Source organism: Plasmodium cynomolgi, chromosome 12, assembly GCF_000321355.1.
Source record: "Plasmodium cynomolgi strain B DNA, chromosome 12, whole genome shotgun sequence".
NCBI classification, from domain to species: Eukaryota; Apicomplexa; class Aconoidasida; order Haemosporida; family Plasmodiidae; genus Plasmodium; species Plasmodium cynomolgi.
In genome coordinates this window covers 2,524,799-2,539,822 of record NC_020405.1, presented here as the reverse complement: position 1 = coordinate 2,539,822, position 15,024 = coordinate 2,524,799, and the positions used below count along the sequence as shown (strand labels likewise).

The 15,024-nt window shown below is 44.9% G+C and overlaps 5 protein-coding genes across 5 annotated transcripts in view; 1 reads left to right on the top strand and 4 right to left on the bottom strand.

Annotated features, from left to right (window-relative positions):
• Nucleotides 1–1,342: 1,342 nt before the first annotated feature.
• PCYB_126710 (WD domain G-beta repeat domain containing protein) lies at nt 1,343–5,429 on the bottom strand (the record flags this gene model as incomplete). Its single annotated transcript, XM_004224005.1, has 2 exons — nt 1,343–5,145; nt 5,327–5,429. 2 exons carry the CDS (start codon nt 5,427–5,429, stop codon nt 1,343–1,345), a joined length of 3,906 nt encoding a protein of 1,301 aa, XP_004224053.1.
• A 1,423-nt stretch (nt 5,430–6,852) lies between these two features.
• PCYB_126700 (hypothetical protein) lies at nt 6,853–7,140 on the top strand (the record flags this gene model as incomplete). Its single annotated transcript, XM_004224004.1, has 1 exon — nt 6,853–7,140. One exon carries the CDS (start codon nt 6,853–6,855, stop codon nt 7,138–7,140), a length of 288 nt encoding a protein of 95 aa, XP_004224052.1.
• A 499-nt stretch (nt 7,141–7,639) lies between these two features.
• PCYB_126690 (hypothetical protein) lies at nt 7,640–10,353 on the bottom strand (the record flags this gene model as incomplete). Its single annotated transcript, XM_004224003.1, has 2 exons — nt 7,640–8,162; nt 8,444–10,353. 2 exons carry the CDS (start codon nt 10,351–10,353, stop codon nt 7,640–7,642), a joined length of 2,433 nt encoding a protein of 810 aa, XP_004224051.1.
• A 1,136-nt stretch (nt 10,354–11,489) lies between these two features.
• On the bottom strand, nt 11,490–13,727 carry PCYB_126680 (hypothetical protein; the record flags this gene model as incomplete). The annotated part of the gene is made up of 8 exons (XM_004224002.1): nt 11,490–11,624; nt 11,977–12,054; nt 12,226–12,295; nt 12,456–12,595; nt 12,739–12,893; nt 13,067–13,208; nt 13,379–13,519; nt 13,662–13,727. The coding sequence occupies 8 exons, from the start codon at nt 13,725–13,727 to the stop codon at nt 11,490–11,492; spliced, it is 927 nt and encodes a 308-aa protein (XP_004224050.1).
• Nucleotides 13,728–14,174: 447 nt separating this feature from the next.
• Nucleotides 14,175–15,024, bottom strand: part of PCYB_126670 (hypothetical protein) — a gene marked incomplete at both ends in the record, with an annotated part of 5,584 nt that continues 4,734 nt past the window's right edge. Inside the window, one exon of the mRNA XM_004224001.1 lies at nt 14,175–14,187. Coding sequence (XP_004224049.1) covers nt 14,175–14,187 — 13 coding nt within the window. The remainder of the gene's footprint in view (nt 14,188–15,024) is intronic.

Below are 15,024 nucleotides of genomic sequence, written 5' to 3'. Positions count from 1 at the left end.
TGTCCCTTGGGTTAATGGGGCAAAAGGAAAAAAGGCGTGGCCGGGGGGGCGGCGGTACACGCGACGCATATGGACGGACATAAAACTTTTTAGTACCATGTGCCACTTCAATTGGACGTATTATGCATGTATAGCTTTCAGATTGTCGAGTTGGATTGGGCGATTAATTTTCGGTGCGTCGGTCTCCGGCCGGGAAGGTCGCTCTGTGGAGTTAACGTTGCGGGGCTCGCGCTGCCGAGTGCTCTCCGCCAAGTGCTCCCTGCCAAGTGCTCGCCGCCAAGTGTTCGCTGCCAAGTTCGCACTGCCAAGTTCAGTTCGCCCACTTGGCCATGTTTACTTTTTCTTTCTTTCCAACCCAAGCTCTCCTGACCGCTCTTTTTTTTTTTTTTTCTTTCATTCTCTACACATGGACATGCATAGAAGGGTATACCTCCCCCAGCTGCAAGCACCGTCAGGTGAACATTCTGCCGTTATACATGTACGTAAATTATTCCCATTTGCATGCGACATGCAGGTGTTGGGGAATGCACTGCTTATGTGGGGTGTGCCTTTCGATTTTTATCAAACAGCATGTCGTGATTTCTACGGACCTGGTAGGCCACCAGGAAGATGCTTTCGCTCCTCTGTGCATGTGTATAACGCTACGCTCTCTTACATGCCCACCACCACCGCTCCATGCAGTTGCAGTTGCAGGTCCACATCATGCGGGGGCAACGTGCAGGTGCATTCAGCCGTCGCGAAACGGTCGCTACGTGGCAGCTTTGTTGCAGGCTTGTGGCTTCTGCGCGGTTGCCCCTTAGCGGTTAAAGAAAATGTGCCCCCTCAACGGTTAACGAATTGGCGCGCGAATTTGCTGCACCGGGGGGGGAAATGCCAAAATTGGCAGCTTCGCCGCCCAAAGTGGCACTTCGTCGCCCAAAGTGGCACTTCTTCGCCCAAAGTGGCACTTCGTCGCCCAAAGAGGCACTTCTTCGCCCAAAGAGGCACTTCATCGCCCAAAGAGGCACTTCTTCGCCCAAAGTGGCACTTCATCGCCCAAAGGTGTGTAGCCAAATTATACGCCCCAAGGGCTATTAAACAAAAATAATTTTTTTCGGGCAGCCAATTTGGCTACATGCAACAAATTCGAATAACTTCAAATTGAGGGGCAAAAATGGGAAAAATGAAGTCAAAAATGAGGTGAAAAATGACGTCAAAAATGAAGTCAAAAGTGAAGTCAAAAATGAAGTCAAAAGTGAAGTCAAAAATGAGGTGAAAAAAAAAACGATATGTATGTACGGCGGGAGGTCATATTTTCCCACCACCGTTCCCTTTTTTTCCACTCTGCGTTGGGGCCCTCGTACTATGTGGGCATTTCCTCGTCGTCCAGCGCATGCAGGAGAAAGCCGAGAGTGCTTTGGTTGAAGGCACACTGGTCGAGGGACCTCCTCAGGTGAGGAATGATGAGTTGGTGCAGCTCGTACAGAAGGAACCGAAATTTCACGTCAAACAAAAACTGGTTCCGATAAATATTTACAATGGAGAGAACGACGTTAATGGAATACTCAACATGGAAACTCAAGTCTCCACAAATTCGAAATTTACCATAATCATTCTGAATACGCTGGAAAAAATAAAATGCCATCAAGTAAGTCTTGATATAATTTAGTAACTTATATGCATAAGAAAAAGGTAAAGAAATTAATACTTCATGTAAAATATTTTTTTTAATATTACACATAACTTCAATAATAAATTCATACGGATTTTTATTTAGTAGTTCTGGTCTGGGTTTCACCTTATTTGGAGGTTGAACAAAATCAGGAAGTTCATTTTTCCTTTTAGCTTCTTCATACTCCGTTAAATTTTTAAAATAAATATCCATTAGGGTTAATTCCTCTTCAATTATATCCAAATATTCGATTAATTTTTCAGAAGATTTAATTGTATCTATCGTTTTAATAGTAGCCTTACTTAGGAGAGCATTTTTTTCTACAGAAGATGGATAGGATAAATCATTTCTGACAGCCTCCTTTTCTATTTGTAGATTTAATTCTTTATCTCTTTCCTCTTCTAAGAAAATAAAATCATCATCTCGTTTCATCCAACATCTAATACTTCTATGTGTTCCTGACGTTAAGAAATAATTGTCTTCTATATTTATAGCTAGCGAAGTGAGGACCCCAAAATTCCCATCCATAGTACAGATACATTGAAATTTGATAGCATCCCACATTTTTATGAATCCATCTCTAGATATACTTATCAGATGATTGCTTTTGTTAAAGAAATTTATTTTTGTCAGGACATCACAGTTTGTATGCATCCTTTTGGTGATACTTCCGTATTCTATATTCCAAAGGATAAGAAATTTATCTGCTGAGCTGGATGCTAACACTGTGTTGTCTTTCGATATATCCATGCATGTGATGGGTAGACTGTGTCCATACAATGTAAGGTGCAACTTTAGGGTATCACTGTAGAGCACTTCTATCAAGTTATTCAGGTAGCCCACGCAGATGTACTTTCCGTTGGGAGAGTAAATTGCGCAGCTCACTTTGTCGCTTAGATTGTAGCAATCCGCTTCGTTGAAGGTCAGCTGGGTCTTTTTCTCGGTTGTCTCCCCCTCCGACTGCAATTCCGAAGATTGGGCTTCCCCCGAGCCGTTTGTTCGCCGCCGCTTATTCGTGATCCTTGCCGCTTTGCCCACTGGCGCGCCCTCCCTCTGCTCCCTTCCGTCACGTTCGTCTCTTCCGACACGTTCGCCTCGTTCGTCCCCTTCGCCTCTTTCGTCGCTCTCCTCACCGCTCGATTCAGCGCCCCCCTCCCGCCAGCACAACTCAAACACCTTCAAGTAGCTCTCTTCCCCGACGGACAAAAACCGGTTCTCTTTCACATTCTTGCACATGCTGATGATCCCATTCGCGTGCGCCTTGTGCGAGTGCCTCAACTCAATGTTCCTCAACTCGTACAGGTAGATGTATCCCGCGTCATCGCTAATCAGCAGATACTCGTCCTCTTCGCAAAACAGCGCGTTTGTGCACCCCTCCAAGTTGATGGTGATAGTATTCTGGAAGGTCCGCATGCTCCACACCTTCACGTACTTCTTGCAAATGGATACCAGCAGCTCGTTCTTCTCGGAAAGGCTCAGAAATTGTACCGTGCTGTTGTGCCCCTTGTTTATTTCGCACGTCTCCTTGAAGCACTTGGAATAGTCATATATTTTTTTCTCCACGATTTTGTCAGTCGCGCCGCGCCGTCCGCGTGCTTCACCCTTGGGGGCGTGATCCTGCTGGGATTCGCCACCATGGTCTTCGCTATCATCGCCTTGGCCATCATCGTCTTGGCCATCATCGTCTTGGCCATCATCGTCTTGGCCATCATCGTCTTCGTCACCACCGTCTTCGCTATCATCACCTTCGTCACCATCGTTTTCGTCACCATCGTCTTCGTCACCATCGCCTTCGTCACCATCACCTTTGTCATCATCACCTTCGTCACCATCGTCTTCGCCATCACCCCTTTCGCCATCATCGCGCCCTTCTGCATCGCGCCCTTCTACATCGCGCCCCTCTGCATCGCGCCCCTCTGCATCCCCCGCCCTGACGACGAACTCATCCCTTTTCGTCAAAACGTCGAAGAGGTTCACCTGGAACACACTCAACCGATTCGTGACGTAAGCAGCAAGCAGGTAGATATAGGAGTCCCTCTTCCTCCTGCGGTACACGTCAAGATACTGCAGCCTGAACTTGCAGTTGTAATGAAACAAAAATTTTACCTCATCATTGGCTGTGTGGAAGTGATACTTCCCATGGAGAGTAATTTCTTCCTCTAGACTTTTCACTATCTTCATCAAGTTTGTAAAATCAATGTTTTGGGTTCCTTTAAATTTCTCTATCCTTTTGGCTTCTTTCAAAATGGCTTTTTTTTTCTTCTTCAATTTTTCTAGGATTCTTTTTTTTTTATTTTTTTCTGATTTTTTCTGATTCTTCACAGAGTTTATTTTGTACAACTCGATTTTTTTTACATTCGTACAGCACAGGAGGATCCCGTTATTATCCCCATCGGCACAGTAGTTACTTCGGTTGCATAATTTGACTGACTTGTTCAGAGATTTTTTTATAACACTTAAGATGTATTTATCGGTCTGTCTGATATCCGAATTGGGTTTCTTCTCCTGGGATGGGTTCTCTCTCGGGTCTTCATCCCGGTTTGTTTTTTTTTGTGTGTTCCCCTTTGCGTTCCCATCATTAGCGGTGTTATGCGCAGCGGCCTCCCCGTCTTGGGCTTGGCTTTTCTCCAAATGGGTCCAACTGTTGTTATCCTTATCGTTATAGCCATCGCCATCGCCATCGCCATTGTCATCACCATCGCCACTGCCATCACCACCATCGTCATCATAGAGCAAACGTTCCTCCTGCACATCGACTCCATCGTGGTGACTCTCACTTTGAACAAGAAAAACCATCTTCATATTTTGTATTCGACTATTGCTTGGTCGTTTAATGGAGGCTAGGAAGCTGAGGTACACCTTGGAGGAGCTACTAAACTTATCATGTCCACCAGCGAGCATGTCAATTTTGTATACCTTTATGGCAGAATTACAAGCGACAATTAACCTCGTATTCGTTTCGTTAATCAGGATGGAAGTAATTTCTTCTTCACAATCAACGACAGTCTGCACACACAGCTGAATATTTAAATCCCAAACTTTGATGAGGCAATCTTTGGATGCACTGATGAGTAAATTATTATTCATAAAATTATCCACATAATTGTTTTTCTTTCTCAAAAATTCGATGTCGTTAACGATGTTGGTATGTCCTTCCAACTTAAACAGTCCTTGATCATTCACCACGTCCCATAATATCACATTGGTGTCCTTTCCACATGAACATAAATAATTTCCATCCTCATTAAATTTCAATTTATTTATAGCTGATGTATGTCCTGAGAAGGTCGAACTTATTTTATTCGATTCTACGTCAAACACCTTTATACATCCATTAACATACCCCACTGCGATCATATTTTTATTCTTCGGATTTACACATATGTGTGTCACGTGGTAGGAGAAAAAATAATATGGAGCTGTGAAGGGTACTGTGAGTTTCTTCTTTATTTCCTTCTCGTGTATATTCCATAGGCTTACACATTCATCATGCCCTGTGGGGTGGAAGTGAGGAAAAAAAAAAAAAAAAAAATGAACAGTCATTTGTAAAGCGGCGGCCTCTTACTATGTTGTCACCATGCGATGGGTGGTGGTGGCTAAATTGGGGTTTCGCCGCACACGCGTGTGGTATGCATATCGGCTGAACAGCCCGACTTCCCCATTGCTCCTACTTACCTGACAAAATACTGCTATAGTTCAAAAAAACGCAGTTGGACGTCTTCGAGTTCACAATGCCGAAGCAATCCTCGAACTCGTATCTGTCGTACGACTTCACCATCGTTCGATTGAAAAAATGAATGTGGGGGGAGTGCTTGCTGGCTTATGGCAGCCAATTTGGAAGGGTAGGTCAAACTGTGACCGCAAACAAATTGGCTCTCCCGCAACTGCGTATGGTTTTGCCTTCGAGGTTGCTTTTACGCGGCTTTGTGGACCTCCATCGAGCATACAGAAGAAAAGAGGCAGCAAAGGAGGCAGCAAAGGAGGCAGTAAAAGGGGCAGCAAAAGAGGCAGCAAAGGAGGCAGCAAAAGAGGCAGAAAAAGTGGCAGTAAGGATGACAGTAAGGATGACAGCAAAACCGCGTCAAAACGGCTCAGCCGAATGGAGATACGAAAAGCAAAGCCACTTCTTCCCAGAGCGACAAAATGTACCTTTTACCATTTCGCCTGAACCGTTCAGGTAAATTTTTACCGTTTGCGAAAACGTACTTTCATCTTGAGCCCCCGTAGGGTTATGTAGTGGGCAGATCTGACAGTCGTTTTTGTCAGTCAAATCTTCAGTCGAAGCTGCGCCGTTGTAATTTAGAAAGGCGCCATTTGCGGTGAGATAAATTTGTTCTTTCGTTTTGGCCCTCCGCACTTGGTAGCTTTTTGTTTGTTCATATGGCACAATTTTATCTGCTTTTTTTTACTCGCTTTTTATCTGTTTTTGCTTGTTTTTTCCTGTTTTTATATTTTTTTTTTTTTTTTTTCTCCTGCCAGCTGGGCATATTCTCTTGCCCGCTTAAATCCGTGTCGGTCCCACTTCTCTGCAGTGTTCCACAATTTTAATCTCCAAAAAGGGACGTCCGAAATTTAGAAATGGCGATATAAGAGAGTCCATTTTGAGAAAAAAAAAAAAAAAAAGCGGAAAATTTACGATTATGAAAGTATGACACATTTGCTGTGATTTTTTCCAAGGAGAAATGAAAATACCCCTGTTGAGTATTGCTTGGTAGGATAAAAAGAAGCCAATATAAAAATAAAGCAAAATTGCGCTAGTTGAATATGCCCCCGAATTGGTTTCCCGTGTGCCTCTCATGAACGCACGGACGAACTGACATCGCACGGCAGCATAAATGAAAAGTTGCCATCTGCCATGCGGTCTGTCATGCGATCTGTCATGCGAACTGCCTAACGAGAAACTGCACACACAAAAAATGCTCCTTTTTACTGCTTAACGCGCCGAAATGGAATATAAGCAGGCGGAAAAAACAAATAGCAGTAGTAACATCTGTAACCGCAACAATGACAGCGATTGTGAGGGGAAAGGTAAAAGGACTACGACTGGGGGCGGTTCCTCAAAAGGGAATAAACACCCAGGGCGCCACGAAGTTACGAGTGAAAGTTTGCCAGGAGGCAATTCAGACGCCTCAAAAGGGAGCAGGCGAGATGAACTCAGTGACGGTATAAGCAACGACTTAGTCGATCGTTTGATAGAGGGGATGCCCATCGAAAATGCCGATGATGGGGATATGGGGGATGGGAATAGTTGCGGGCGTGAGAAAGGCTACGACCCGGAGAAAAGCTTTGACCTGGAGAGCATCTTTGACCAGGAGAAAAGCTTCCACCGCGAGGAGAGCCACCCCGAAGGAGCCAACTGGAGCGACGACTTGAGCCTCCTGTGCAGAAGCTTCGACAGCGGAAGCGGCGAGCACGCGGATGATCCCGCGGATGACAGCATCGCAGAATTTATAAAAAAAAAAAAATTTATGAAAGGAACATTGCCATGATTGAGAAACAAATACAGAAGAATAAGCTGAACAAGCTCACGCGGGCGCGGGAGGGTCTCCTAGGGATGATCGTGCTAATAAAAAACAGGAAACTGAGCTTGAGGTGAGTGTCTTTTCGTGACGTGCCATTTGTTTTATGGACAGGATATACAAGTTGGTGCGCCTTTCTTGCGCGGAGGGAAGCAGTTCGAGCAAAACGATCAAGCAAAAAGATCGAGCAAAACGATCGAGCAAAACGATCGAGCAAAAAATCGTACCAAACCATATTTTGAAAAAATTGTTTACCAAAATGTGCAGCACAGACATACGTGCCCGTGTGCATATGTGGCATATAAATCATGTGAGCTAAGACACTTGGAGGGGAAAAAAAAAACATTTGGATAAAATCCCCAATCGAATTGGCCTCACTGTACCAAGTGCAAACATGTACGCATGTATGTACAGCGGGATAGCTTTCCCCCCACCCACACATACACTCTCATCCAGGCGGCTGCTCATTTTAAGAGGACCCCTTCTCCTTGGGCAGTGAAATATTGTCCAGGATGGACTGAATGTAATTAACCTGACTTTCTCGCATGTAACTCACCATGCTGTTATTTTTTTTGTAATTTTTTACAAAGTCAAAAAAGGTTTCTCTTTGTTTAATTAAAGCTGCATATTTGTTCATGACCCTTTCAATATCCTCCTTATGAATAACTTCGTACGTAAATAGGAAAAATGGATACAAAATGGATATCTTCATTTCTGCTTTTTTTTCGAAATAGTCAAAGTTTAATATGAACAGGAGAAATTCGCTTACTCTGGTCCATACCCCGAGGTACACCTCGCGCAGGGCTTGCCTCTCTTCACGCTCGTCCGTGTGGGTTTTTGTGCGTCGCTTTTCGTTGCCATTTATCCCCTCCCAGGCGAGTTCGTAACATTTGTAAAACATAAACACGTTCTTCACGAAGTCGCTAAAGTCGAGATCCTCTATCGGCGTCATCTTCATGGCGACGGTGAATTCGACCATGTCGAGGAAGTGTCTGCAGCGGGGGGGAAAGAAGTAAAAATGGTAAAAATGGTGAAAAAAGTGAAAAAGAAAAAAGTCAAGAAAGTGAAGTAAGTATAATAGCACCGCTTGGGGGGATTCCCCCATCGCGTGTACGCACACACGGACATGCAGGCACTCGTGTCTGCTGGAAAACGCGCTCACGTGAGGCCGCCTCGCCCCACCACTGCACCAGCAAATCGATCCGACTATTCTAAACTCCTAGTGGCAGTGGGCACAGCCAAACGAACGCTCAAAAGTGGAAATAATTTTTACATGACAAAGTGGAGGATCGTCTTGGTGTAGGTTGCCCATTCAGTGAACCGGTCATCTACTTGCGCAGCCACTTCTCCTACGGCAGTCATCCCTGCAAAACTCCCACTCGTAACAATTTCAATCTCGTTCTTAAACTTAACAGAACTGATTAGATGAATACTCCGCAGAGTGTTGTCAATTAAGGTATCCCAGTCGTGTGGGAAGTTGCTCCTCTTAGACGTGTAACAAAGGAAGAAAAACGAAATATATAAATGGAAGTACCCTTTTATTTTAGCCCTGTCATGAAGTACGAACTGTACAAAGTTGAATTCGACCTTATCTCCATTGTGAGGAGAAAAAAAAATTGGAGGCAACTCGAAATCGTTCTGTGTTAGCTTGTCAAATATGAACAGAAGATACGAGTTGAATTTGAAGACCAAGTTGTGTATAATGCTTTGGAATGACTTAAATAAGATGTGGTGATATTTTTTCTTTTTAACAATTAGTGATAACAAAATGAGAGTATTTATCTCCTTTTCGTCATTTATGCACATTTTCTTTTTTTCCTTTTCGTCCACGGGGTCGTCTTTTTTGTCGCAACGCAAGCGGGTCACTTTTATCTCACTTCCCTCATCCGAGTCGGGTACCTCCTCTCCGTAAGCGAAATAACCCAGTGCATCCTTCTCCACAAATGGGAAATTTCTATCACCGTGAAGAAAGGAGCTTCCATTCCTGGCAGACTCCCACTCCGGGTTCGCACAAGTGTATAAAAAAATAAACTCAATAGATGCATTTAAAATGTGCATGTGTGCTGAAACAACTGACTCGAGTAGCCTCCACTTGTAAAATAACGGAAGGATAAATTTTTTACACACATGCTCATTCTTAGCTCTGTACAAAGTGAGTAGTTCCCTCCGACCGTATTTGTATATTCCCACATAAGCATCCTGATTAAGGCTAACATATTTAAGTATTTTGAAATAAAATTGCTGCATTAGGGTATCTATGCTGGTGAGGAAGTAGTCCTCCTTAAATTTATTTTTGAGGAACGTTTCAATTTGTTCCGATCCGCACAATTCAATTTCTTGTTCGTTCTTTGGCTTCAGCAGGTACGCCACGCAGAGCAGCAGGGAGGCATACTTCACATACTTGCCGTTGATGATGGGGTCTTGCAGACATTCCCCTGAGGTACGCATCGAGGTTTGCGATGTCCCTGTGGTAGTAGCTCCCTCTGGGTATCCCTGTCCACTTCCGTCATTTCCAGCGCTCCCCCTTCCAAGCAAAATGGAATTCCCCTCTTCTCCCAATTTCACGTTGGTAATTTCGAACAGCACAGAAGCTAACTTGTAACGTTGCACTAGCTCCAAATTAGTAGAGAACTTACTGATGCAAATCATCAGAGCAGGATAATCATTTAATAAATTTACACATTTCTTTGCCTGCTCTTTTATGGAGCATTTCCACATAGAATAAGTAATTAAATTGGAAGCCAATTTGAGAAATTCACATATTTCCTTATTTTTTACTCTCTCATAGTGTTCATATTTTGCATAGGACAACTTTTTTATGCATGACTGCACGTTGTATGTAAATAGATCCTTGGTGACACGCTTGATCAACTCAGTGAAGTCGATTTTACTACAGAAATTTTCGTTTAATTGTTTATTCAATTCTAGGACAAGGGCGATGCAATTTTTACGTACTCGTAGAGACTTGTCATTTATGAGGTACTTTATTCTGCAGAATATTTTTGCAAACAGCTTGTGTGTCTTTTTGTTTTTTGCCATTTCGTAGAACCCAAGAAGGACTTCCACCTTTACGTTATCGTGTTGCTTCTCCTTTAGGAGCTTGTTGATTAGCACTTCCACCAGGGCAGACCTTTTCTGTTCACTGATTATTTCCCACAGTTCATTCAGGACCTGGGTCGACATTGCATAGCGGTGTAACGGAGCGGCGTGGAGAAGCTGCACCGCTGCAGAGGCGGTAACGCATTGGGGGCCCTTTTCGGCACCCCTTTAGAGCACACTTTTTGGCCCATTTTGGCACCCCTCTAGAGCACACTTTTTGGCCCATTTTGGCACCCCTCTAGAGCACACTTTTTGGCCCATTTTGGCACCCCTCTAGAGCACACTTTTTGGCCCACTTTTTTTTTCTCTCTGCTCACATGACAGATGCACTTGGCCACGGCCTGCAGGACACAGGCATTTACGTCTTCAGCCAAGTCGAAGAGGGCATGGTAGGCTCTTGGGAAAATAAACACACACACACAGGGTGGAGGGGGGAGGAATATGTGCATGCACGGGTGAACCCCTAACAGGGGAGGGGGAGAGAGGGCAGCAATTTGGGGGGAACTTTCATGTGATGTGTCCCCCATTTTAGCTGTCCACTTGGTTTAGCGTACTTCTCCATCGAGGCTAGGTAATTCACGTTCTTTATGCAGGGGTCCTAATTTAGCACCATCGGAGGGGTGACAAAAAAGGGAAAAGGGTAAAAGGAAAAATACACCAACTGGTTGATGAAACAGGAGGAACATCCTCACTAGACTGACGCTAAAGTGGTGCGCTCTTCCCATTTTTCCACAAAACTAAGTCTAAATTGTCAATTACCACAACGGGGAAAATCAGCTGAAAGATGCACGTCGCGTTGAACCGAAGTTTCCAGTTGGGTGACTACAACGGTTTTGCAGAAAGGGGACATTATCCAGATAAGGGAGGTCTTTTTTTTTTTATCCGTTACAGGTGCGTTTCCCTTTGTGCATACACATAGCGTATGCCTCTTATTATTCCCCTTTTGGAGGACGTCCAAAATGTTCATCTAAGTTCCTACCCATAGGGACACTTACCATGAGACTCCTCCAAATAACGGGATCATAAATTTTGAATATCAAATTGTTGATGTTCTTGTCCCTTGACGGAATGAAGCGGGGTCAACGTGTCATGACGCAAAAAGGTGAAGAAGGAAAATGAGCATAAAAAAAGGAAGCACAGTCGACCTAGTGTTTCCCCGTCAGAGGAAAAATGTAATCGATATAAATGTCAAGGACATAAACGATTGCATATTCTTTTGGTTACCCCTTATTGTTATGGAATATACTTAAAGCATTTCTGAATCGTGCTGCAATTTTAATGGGACATTTTAAGGCCAAGTTGACGAGGTGCTCAATTTGCATCTCCAGTGTCTCTTTCATTACTCCTTCGCAGTTCTGTTAGGAGAGTTGGGGATGGAGAGCGGAAAAGTTAGTGGCCCCAAAAAATTGCAGGCTTCGCCATGTGTGCTCATAGGTGTATAGGGGCAGCTGCCCATTTGATGAAGCAGCACGGAAAAGTCTGCAAAGGTTTACGCAACTCTGCAAAGGTCTACACAATCTGCAAAGGTCTACGCAACTCTGCAAAGGTCTACACAATCTGCAAAGGTCTACACAAGCCTGCAAAGGTCTACACAATCCTGCAAAGGTCTGCGCAACTCTGCAAAGGTCTGCACAAGCCTGCTTCCCATCTCGCTGCATGCGTACGCGCACGGGGGGGATGGTGGCTTCTCCCGATGTCATTTCATACCTTCCACGTCGAATGGATAATTTGCGAATAGTGATTGATGCTGTCATGCGAGAGGACCACCGTGTTGTGCACAAATTTCTGTCAGCAGTCGGGGGGGAACAGATCGACATGAATGTGGCATCGCGATTGGGCAGGTAATCCCACCTGGGGTGAGACAACCCTTAGATGCACTCCTTAGCTATGCAAAGGGATAACGCCCAACCCTAAAGGAGCTTTTCCCCCTTTTTTCTTTTTTCTCTCTTTGCTTACGTTAAAAAGGTGAGACGCTATGCTTTCGTGTTGAGACCAAACGTGTGCCAGAAAGAATTTCCCATCGGGGCTGAGCAAGGGGTAGGAAAACGGAGGGGGAGTAATTTTAATTTCCATTCGGTTCGTTCACACAGGGTGAGGGATAACATAGTCACGTACTTCTTCCCCACCATATTTGCCAATCACCACCACCCACCCAGAGTGGCCGCCCATCTATCTCACCCCCTTACTGTGCATAAAACTTGGGAAGATTCAGTGAGTAGGAACAGAGCAGATAAAACGAGTTCGTGGATTTTTCTGGAATTCCCCATTTTATATATTTGCACAAATCCTTGTTCTTTTTGAGTTTACTGACGTCTGCACTTTTGCCCTGCGTGTTGGATATGAAGGAGTGGACGTCCCATTGGGGAAGGGGAGAGAAATAAAGATATACACGCGAGTGGAGACATCCCAGCAGAGTCTACTCTACAAATAAAAACTGTACCAATTCTGTTCGTCTATGTCTATCCTTACCTCCGAGGAGCACGTCTTCCACAACAAAAATATTAATAGGTTCACTTTCACGTGAGCCGAAAATTCATTTTCTTCTAAGTTCAGTTCGCATAGCTGGAATAGGCATTTCCCAAAGGACATGCGCAGTTCTTTGTCGCTTAGCATGAATTGGACCTCTGCGGGGTAGCGGCATGGGGTAGCGGCATGCGGTAGCGATCCCGTGTGCCTGTTCGGTGTGACTAGGGGGAGTAACTGCTCTGTGGGAAACACCTGCCTATGCCACAAAGGGGGTTCTGCACGTGGGTCAATCCTGTACAGGTCTCCCCCCACACACACACTCCATACTAACCAATGAGCTTACAAAAAAGAGAGTAAAAATTGCTATCCAATTTTATGTGCTTCTTCCTCTTTTTGTCATTATTCGCCAAATGTTGTAAATATATATATATGAAATTGGTGCACGTTAGTAGATACTGCCTATCATTTTCTTCCTTCAAATGGGGAAGTGGAACGGGAAAGGAGAACGTGGAGATGGAAAGGAGAACGTGGAACGGGAAAGGGGGGCCGCAAGTGGCTCCTTGTCACCCTCATGAGGGTGTTAATTACAGACTTGCCACAATATACTGCTTAACAACGCCACTGTGCAGCATTGCAATCGTACCCTAAAGAGCAAAGTCGAATTCTCCGCATCGTAAAGTAGCTTGTCTGGAGGGGTGCGCTCCTCCAATGCTTTGTGCAAGATGAGCCATATCTCCTCATATTCTTTTGCTTTGCATGATTGCAGGGTGGCTAAAAGGTCCGGCTTGCGAAGGGGTCAGGTTGCGGGGAAGTGAAAAAAAAAAAAGCGGCGTAATCTACACACACCGGCGGACACCTTGCCCAGAGACCCGCTTGCCGATTGGCGATTGCCGCTTGCTGCTTGCCGTTTGCCGCTTCCCGCTTACCTTCTTTTTGCACAACTGCTTCAAGTGCGCCAAGTCGGTGAGGTCGCTCATAATTTCTTTATACATCTTTGTGCGCAGTGTGATGGGTGGCCGTACTACTTAAGGGGTTCAGATGTGCTAGTAATTCACGTATACAATTACTTAATGCGTAGGTACACAACTGCACAGCTGCACAACTACGTAACTACACAACTACATAACTACGTAACTACATGTGTAGGTCGCTCCCCTCCCCCCTGGCTAGCGCGACTAGACTGCGTCACTTCCTTCCCTGCGGTCACACCAGCTAAGAGGGACAACCCATTGGGTACTTCCCCCCGAATTTTCAGTCAGAAGTGTTCTCTACCCACGATTCAGTGTCCACCTGCGCGTTGCGCTTATCGCGTCACAGGTGCATGCGCATGTGTATGTGCCTAGGGCGTTCCACCATTAACGCTCTGCTGTCCCTCCCCACTTTTTTTTTTTTCCCAAATTTCTGCTACTACACAATAACGGCGTATTGACTTTCGCTAATTATGCGATGTTTCTGAATGTGCAAAAAAAAAAAAAAGACGGCAAAAAAAATGGCAAAAAAATTGCAAAAAAACAACACAGTAAGAAAACAACAAAATGCAGCGTGAAACATAGAGCGAAAAAAAACGCGGTTGTTTACGCAGCAAGCACGCAGACACAAAATCAGCGCGTGGCAAACGTGTAGTACGAATGTGTAGTACAAAGAGGGGGAAAAGAGAGGCACGGATATGGGCATATTGAAGCGAGAACACGCCACGGCGCAAGGGGGTAGGATAAACACATACACATCTGCACACACACGAATGCTCGCACGCGCACCAAATGGAAAGGGTTTAAAGTTATAAGTCGCAGCAAGCAGGCGCGCAATCCGCAGGGGGTCCGCGAGACAGACACGCGCGTAGGCGCCCACGTGCCTAAGTACATGCATACGTGCATACGCTTGCATAGGTACATACGCTTACATACATACGCACATACGCTTGCATACATACGTACATACGCTTGCACACATACATGCACATACGTATGCACGTACACCCGTGAGAAAACAAAAAAAAGGAAGGAACTTACAAAAAAGGCCAGATACACGCACAAGCACTCATCGTGCGTGAACGCTCGCACGTGAGGAGGTATGCCTAACCGTTTAGGGCTGATCGCTCAGCTCCTTGCGAGGAAACACAAAAATAGCTGTCTTGGGGCGAAGCACTCTCCTCCCCTCCCCCAACCCCCCTACTGGGTCAGCGGTTAAGAAGGTTCCAGAAAGTACAGCGCGATACTTCGCAGGACCATAAGGTATACACACGGAATGGAAAAAAAAAAAAAAAAAGCGTCGCTTCACCCACCACGTCAA